Here is a 7669-nt window from a genome sequence, read left to right on the forward strand (position 1 = left end):
CTCTCTCTCTCTCTCTCTCTCTCTCTCTCTCTCTCTCTCTCTCTCTCTCTCTCTCTCTCTCTCTGCTTTTTGAATAGGGTTTCTTTGTGAAGCCTTGACTATCCTGGAATCTGCTACATAGACTATGCTGGTCTTGAACTCACAGAACTCAGCCAGCCTCTACCTCTCAGCTGCTAGAATTAAAGGTGTGCGCCTCCATGCCTGGTACTGCTTTTGTGTTTTGAGAGTGTCTTCTGTATGCAAGGATGTGGAGGATAACCTTGGACTTCTGATCTTTCTGCCTCCTGAGTGCTGGGTTTATTCCTGGTTTCCTTTGTTTGTTCTTTGGTTTTTCAAGACAGGGTTTCTCTGTAGCTTTGGGGCCTGTGCTGGAACTCACTCTGTAGACCAGGCTGACCTCAAACTCACAGAGATCCACCTGCCTCTGCCTCCTGAGTGCTGGGATTAAAGGTGTGCGCCACCACTGCCTGGCCCATTCCTGATTTTTGTAGTACTCGGGATCTAACCCAGGGCTTTATACATACTAGGCAAGCACTCTACCCCAGTGCCTGGGAACACAGCTTTAACATTGCTTCATTTATTAGCTGGGAACTGGAACCTGGAACCACTGCCTCGTCCATTGTTTCCTCTGTAAAGTGGAAGAGAGGAAAAAGATTAGATCCTCCAGCGGTGGGGCTTCTCTGTGTGGTAGTGGGACATGATATTCAGGTGGGCAGTGCCCTCTTATATTCCACATAGGGGACAGCAGCCTGGAAATCCTAGGCTACCACAACTCTGAAGGTAATTAGAGTCTTGGGAAAGAAGAGTTACAGGCACTGGGGTGAGAGTGGGGAAACAACAGGATTTTGGGGTACTGCAGAAATTTGGGAGAAAAATCCAGTGAAAAGCAGAAAACACATGCATGGGAGGCACAAATTTGCTAATCTTTAATTAAAAAATATTTATTTTATGTATGTGCAAATGCTTTGCCTGTGTGTATGTACATGCACCTGTGTGTGCTTGGTGCCAGTAGGGTTCAGACAGCGCCAGACTCGGGAACTGGAGTTACAGGTGGCTGTGAGCCACCACATGGGTCCCCAGAGTGGAGGCTGGAGCCTCTGGAAGAGCAGCCGGTGCTCTAAACCATTGAGCCATCTCTCCAGGCCCCCACATTCCTTGATCTTGAGCTAGGCAGGTAGGGTGGCACATGTCCCAGCAGCCGGGCGACTACATTAAAATTCCCTGTTAGGTAGGATGCCATGGCAAGATCCTGTCACAAAACCAGCAGCAAGAACAAAAACAAAACAAACCTGCTGCTGCATGTTCCTTTAGGGAGCATTCTTTCTTCCCAGTCCTCAGCATTACCTGACAGTTGCTCCTCTGCTCCATCCTTTCTGAGTCTAGTTGCCGGAGAAACCAGCCTGGTTCATCTCCATGACTCCCTCTGCTAATGACACGCACAGGTTGACACATGCGGTAGAGTGACACACCATAGCATGACACAAGGGACCCAGAGTGACAGAATGACACATACATGCACATAGTTAATCCACCCTACACACACACACACTCATCCACCCACCTGCAAACACAATCCAGACACGCTTGAGTCAGGCTTCTGGACCTCTCCTTCCACAGCCCCCACCTCCTTTCTGATACACTGCTTTAAATGGTGACTGTAGCAAAAATGACTTCACGATTTCCCCGTTCTGAGCCAGCTAACACAATTATTTGGAAAGGGCTCAAACGTCCTTCTTTAGAAGTTTCTGGATATGCTAGAGCACAGGAGCGCGCACCTTGGAACAGATGTTTATTTCTGCCCGACCTCACACTGTGACACACAGACACTTGCGCTCTCCTAGCCCACATAACGCAAACTGCTGCACGGTTATGAGTTTCTCTTCACCACTAGCTCAGTTTGATCAGCCTACCCCTACACCCCACGCCCGGGAATCCCTGACCACAGCTCCACCCATGTGCTGTCTCCCTCTTTTCCTTCTCTGTCCCGCCGTCGGGGTTCCTGGACAAGGAAGCATCTCTTGGGACATCGCTGGCCAGACCACACAGCTTTCATCCCGCCATTCAGGAGAAGGAAGGGAAAGGACCATAGTGTGGGGGGGGGCACACAGGGTGACATCGATGGGACAGCCCACCACGCGCGCGTGGGGAGGCAATCCAGACTACAGACAGGTTGTCACTAAGCACTTTGTCTCCGCGCCCCCTGGCGGATACTGGTCCCCGACGTGCTCCGGACGCGAAGAGTGAGGCGGGCGCGCGTGGGAGGCCATCCCCAAGGGGAGGGGTCGGCGGCCAGTACAGACCTGGAGGCGGGGGCCACCAGGCAGGGGGCGGGGGTGAGCCCCGATGGCTAGTCCGTCAGCTCTTTGCTCAGACTGGCTAGAGCCACAACTTTGCTCGCTACTCATTGTCTGTGGCCCTGACCGGTGCGCCCTGGTGCCATAGTGCGGCCCGGAGGGGCAGCCTCTTCTCGTCATTGCAGTCAGAGCCGCAACTCTAAGAGGCGGTGCCTCCCGCAGTGGCTGCTTCAGCCCAACAGCCAGGGCAGCAAACCATGCTGCCTGCGGCCCGCCTCCAGAGTTACTAGATCCAGCCTGCCAACTCTCACCACTGCCCTCACCGCCGCGTCCAGTCCCACCGTCGCGGGCAGCAACCAAAGTCGCCAGAACTGCAGCACAGAACCGGCAAGGCCAGGCAGGCCATGGGGCTCTGGGTGCTGCTGCCCAGCTGGGTTTCTGCTACGTTGCTACTGGCACTGACCGCCCTGCCCGCAGCCCTGGCCGCCAACAGCAGTGGCCGATGGTGGTAAGTGAGCCAGTATGGGGTCGCCACTTGTTCTGGGGCACAGAGCCAGGAACCGGCCTTACCCAGCTCCCACACTGTGAGGATCACCAACCCACAGACTCCTGCCTGCACCATGACTTCACCACATCCAGGGTGCTCTCACCTAAAACTAACCCAAAGACCAGCTCTGCTGAAGAGGGGCAAGTCATTTGCAAGTAGAAGTCCAGATACACCAGAGCCCACCCCATCTAATAGAATCCTTTCCCACTGAGCACCAGGTCCAGGCTCACTGTAATGGGTATTTAGGTGTCCCTCGGGTCTTGAATCAAAGAACCAGTTACTAGCCTGGAAAAGAGGGGACAAAAAGATGGGATTCCTAAACATTTCAAGGTGGGCAAGGCTGCAGGCTCGATTCCTCTCAGGGGCTGCCTTGAAGGAAGATGGAAGAGCTAAGGAAGCCATGCATGGACTCATAGTGCCTTCCCTGTCCACTCACTAAACCTAGGGCTCCTGGGGGCTCAGTTCTACCAAACTCAAGAGCCCAGGGCTCTCCTTGGGCACAAAGGCCCAGGCGAGGACAGGGTTGGTACAGTCCGTCCGCATGGTTAATGTTCAGGTCCCCTTCCCCAGACTGAGCCCTCATGCATCCCTCCAGGGGCATCGTGAACATAGCCTCCTCGACAAACCTGCTAACGGATTCCAAGAGTCTGCAGCTGGTCCTAGAGCCCAGTCTGCAGCTACTGAGCCGCAAGCAGCGGCGACTGATCCGCCAGAACCCGGGGATCCTGCACAGCGTGAGTGGAGGGCTGCAGAGCGCAGTGCGAGAGTGCAAGTGGCAATTCCGGAACCGCCGCTGGAACTGCCCTACTGCTCCGGGGCCCCACCTCTTCGGCAAGATCGTCAACCGAGGTGGGTGCCCAGGAAAGCTACGCTTCCGGGATTAGGGGAAAAGCAGGGTCAGCTCCAGGGCATGGGCGGGCGAATGCAGGGAAGACGTCTCAGACGTCACAGGGCTCCGCGATCAACCTGAGGATGGCCTGATGCCCTGTGCTAACGTAGGTCAGACTTAGGCACCAGGTTCTTTCCAGCTACGCATTTTGGGCATGATCTTTAACTTTGCTGAGCCACTGACCCACGGAAAGGGAATTCCGGATCGTGGGCACTGGGCGACAGTTGCCCTTTTCCAGCCTCCCTCAGAGGTGCCTTGGGAAACTGTTCGCTGAGGGCCAGGGTTGTGCTTCGCACTCAGCAAAGTTTGCACCTCCAACACAGCCCAGAGTTTGTCTGATAGAGATCTTGGCTATGCGAAGTTGATCTACTTGGGATATCTTCTTTGGAGCTGTCCCATTTACGCTCCAGATCCGAGTCTCAGTAAAGCACGGTGAGGAGTGTGTTCATGGATTCACGCACGCGCACCTGCTTTCTCTATGAGACCTGGAGACCAGCTTTTCAGCACTTCGGCCTGTCGGGTTTTCAGGACTCCAAGGGCCGAGTGTCTGGGTGTTGAACTGTAGGGTACCAAACCTTCCAAAGAGGGTGCTGACTCTGCCCCACGCATTCTCTCAACTGGTGCGGGGTCGCTTCACCCACAGGCTGCCGGGAAACAGCATTTATCTTCGCAATCACCTCCGCCGGGGTCACACATTCGGTGGCGCGCTCCTGCTCCGAAGGCTCCATTGAGTCTTGCACCTGTGATTACCGGCGGCGCGGCCCTGGGGGCCCCGACTGGCATTGGGGGGGCTGCAGCGACAATATCGACTTTGGCCGCCTCTTCGGCCGAGAATTCGTGGACTCTGGGGAGAAGGGGCGGGATCTGCGCTTCCTCATGAACCTTCACAACAACGAGGCAGGGCGCACGGTACGTCCGGTTGTGCGCTGGAGCCAGCGGCAGGGGCGGGGGTGGAGTGCCGTAAAGGTCCTGGATGAGGCCAGAGGCACACGGAGAGGGCTTCCTGAGGGAGTGGGAGTCTCGCAGGGAAGTCGGAGAAGAGGTGGTGGCTGAGGGCAAAGGGATTCCTGATCTGATGACAGACTAGATTAGGTTAACAGGCTAAACAACACATAGAATGTATTGCTATGGCTCCATTGCACACTTGTTTAAAGTAAAACTGACTCGCTGATGTGGATGGAGCAGAGCTTGGCCAAGTATCCACATCTCAGCAAGCTATTTCTCACTTCCCCTCCCCTGGGCTTTGTTACACCTGGACCTTGGCTAAAGTTTCCACAGCATCCACTGACGAGGGCGGGGGAAGTGGAGTGGGTGAGGGTGTATGAGATGTTGACTTTGACCCTGCGATACTTTTCCTTCCCTCCTCCCCCAGACCGTGTTCTCTGAGATGCGACAGGAGTGCAAATGCCACGGGATGTCCGGTTCATGCACGGTACGCACGTGTTGGATGCGGCTGCCCACGCTGCGCGCTGTGGGCGACGTGCTGCGCGACCGCTTCGACGGCGCCTCCCGCGTCCTTTACGGCAACCGGGGTAACAACCGCGCTTCGCGGGCTGAGCTGCTGCGCCTGGAGCCAGAAGACCCCGCGCACAAGCCGCCCTCCCCTCACGACCTTGTCTACTTCGAGAAATCGCCCAACTTCTGCACATACAGCGGGCGCCTGGGCACAGTCGGCACAGCCGGGCGTGCTTGCAATAGCTCGTCTCCCGCGCTGGACGGCTGCGAGCTGCTGTGCTGTGGCCGGGGCCACCGCACGCGCACGCAGCGCGTCACCGAGCGTTGCAACTGCACCTTCCATTGGTGCTGCCACGTCAGCTGCCGCAACTGCACGCACACGCGCATACTGCACGAGTGTCTATGAGGCGCTGCGCCTCCGGGAACTCTCTTCAGTTCTCTCTCCCCTGACAAACTCGCAGGTACTCAAGACCCACCCTATTCGCCCACCCCAGGACCTCCAGCACATTCCCGAGGCTCACAGTGACCCATCTCTCCCACCTCCTACCTGGGGGCTTCTTAAACCACTTGCCTGAGGCAGCACCAACCCTTTTGCCATCCTGAGGGCCCTGCCCCAACCTACCTACCTCCCTCTTAGTGGGAGACCCCTTGTTGCACTGCCCCCTACTTGGCCAGGGGGTGAGAGGAGGTTTCTCTTCTCCTGGGGGAATGGGAGTCAGCTATGAGGTGTTGCAGTCCCTGCTGTATTGTGCCCATGACCTTTCTATTCCCTTTTCTTCCAGTCTCTCAGTGTTTCTCGAGGCCCTTCCAGTCTCCAGCCAAGACACCTGGGTGTCAGGGTCTTTCCCCTTCCACCTGTAGGTTCCAAGGTGAAAGGGAGGGCGGCTGTGGTGATGTGGGAAATGAGGTTAGGAAACCCAGCAGAAAAACCTCGGTTCTCCTAGTCTGTTATGGAGCCACTGAACAGCTGCAAACCATGCCTCCCTCAGCCACCTCCCACCCCTTCCTGTCCTGCCTCCTCATCAGTGTGTAAATAATTTGCACTGAAACGTGGATACAAAGCCACGAGTTTGGTTATGTAAATAAAACTATTTATTGTGCTGGGTCCCAGCCTGGCTTGCAGAGAACACCTTCACCCCTACTCCTCTGTTCTGCCCTCCACCTTGTTGTTATCCAACCTCTTGTCTTTCACCCGGTTTCTCAAAGATGCCCTTGCCCACCGGATCAGTATTTCCTTCCACTGTAGCTGTTAGTGGCTCTTCGCCCCCACCAATGTATCTTTCTCTGAAGAATAAAATCACTATTTTTATCAATGACTCTGTTCCTTGAATCCAGAACACAACATGGTTTACAGTGTCCGCTTGCCCTCCAGGATACTCACTTTTCTTAACCAGATAGAAGAGATATATTGTTGAAGAACTCCTTTCCTGGCCCTGAAAGAGGACCCAGAGGGTCTGACCCTTGGATGACCCTAACTGGAGCCACTAGGGATCCTTGCAGGGCTCTCCCTACTATTCCGGCAGCAGCTGACACATGCCCCAACTTGATGGACACTCAGCAGACCGACAGTGTCGTCTCCTACCCGAAAAAGCTGGGAGATAGCTGCAATGGAATGATGGCTGTGACCAAGGCCTGAAGAACAGAAAGAAAAGCCCAAGTGGAAGGGTGCCGTTGTCCCTGAGATAGATGTCTCTTTTGATGGAGTAGTGGAAAGACATATCTCCCACACGTTTCCTATAAGACTTGGAGCCTCCTAAGAGTATCCCAACTCTAGCCTTGAGGTAAGGAAAATCCGGGTAACAAGTCTTAGGGCCTAGACCTGGACCAGAAAGCTTAGGGACACTAGCAAAACAGAAGAAAGGAGCGGAGGGCATTGGTATCCAAACTGGAGTGAGCCTTAAAATAGCGCCACCGAAAGGAAACCCAAGAGTGATTGGTCCACAGACAAATCATTGAGCTAACAACTCCGACAGAGAACCAGAATGAGGGTTCCATTATTAACAGTACCTGCAGGACCCCTGACCCCAATCCTGTCTTCCTGCCTTTCTAGGCAAACTATACCCATATCCCTGACAAGGGAACAGGAATCCTTCCTAAACTCTACTGCCTGCTCTTAGGCCATAGCCTCTTCCCCACAAGAGGGGACCAGAAAGACAGCAATGGAAGCTACCAGAACACCTTTGCAAGAGCAATAACTGGTCTTGGTCGACTTGAGAGTTTCTTCCTCTTCCCAGAGTCCTTTGCTGTCTTTGAAGGCTACCACTACTCTCTGGAGGGAATGAACTATGACCCCTTTGGTTCTGAATCGAGGTCTTCTCAACCCTGCAGTGACATTCCTTTCCCTTTCTCTCCATTGGCAAAGCTGGAACCACCTCAGGTCTGATGAGTGGATCCAACTTTGGGGAGCGGGATCTAAAAGGCCCTGGGTTTCCAACGAAGGTCATCTAGCAGCGAAGAGTCAATCCTAACCCAAGAAGAACTAAT

The 7669-nt window shown here is 54.6% G+C and overlaps 1 protein-coding gene across 1 annotated transcript; it reads left to right on the forward strand.

The window, feature by feature from the left end:
- The first annotated feature begins 2698 nt into the window (after positions 1–2698).
- On the forward strand, positions 2699–5591 carry Wnt1 (Wnt family member 1). The gene is made up of 4 exons (XM_050130866.1): positions 2699–2802; positions 3437–3690; positions 4374–4639; positions 5103–5591. Exons 1-4 carry the CDS (start codon positions 2699–2701, stop codon positions 5589–5591), a joined length of 1113 nt encoding a protein of 370 aa, XP_049986823.1.
- Positions 5592–7669: the final 2078 nt, after the last annotated feature.

The sequence above is a fragment of the Alexandromys fortis genome, unplaced genomic scaffold (genome assembly GCF_014885135.2).
Source record: "Alexandromys fortis isolate MF-2015 unplaced genomic scaffold, M_Fortis_MF-2015_v1.1 scaffold_363, whole genome shotgun sequence".
NCBI classification, from domain to species: Eukaryota; Metazoa; Chordata; class Mammalia; order Rodentia; family Cricetidae; genus Alexandromys; species Alexandromys fortis.

Bases quoted from the DNA above. Each gene is read 5' to 3' on its own strand.
- Wnt1 (XM_050130866.1), top strand. From the start codon at position 2,699: ATGGGGCTCTGGGTGCTGCTGCCCAGCTGGGTTTCTGCTACGTTGCTA. The intron at 2,803-3,436 runs GTAAGTGAGCCA...GCATCCCTCCAG, and splicing joins AACAGCAGTGGCCGATGGTG to GGGCATCGTGAACATAGCCT. The intron at 4,640-5,102 runs GTACGTCCGGTT...CTCCTCCCCCAG, and splicing joins ACAACGAGGCAGGGCGCACG to ACCGTGTTCTCTGAGATGCG.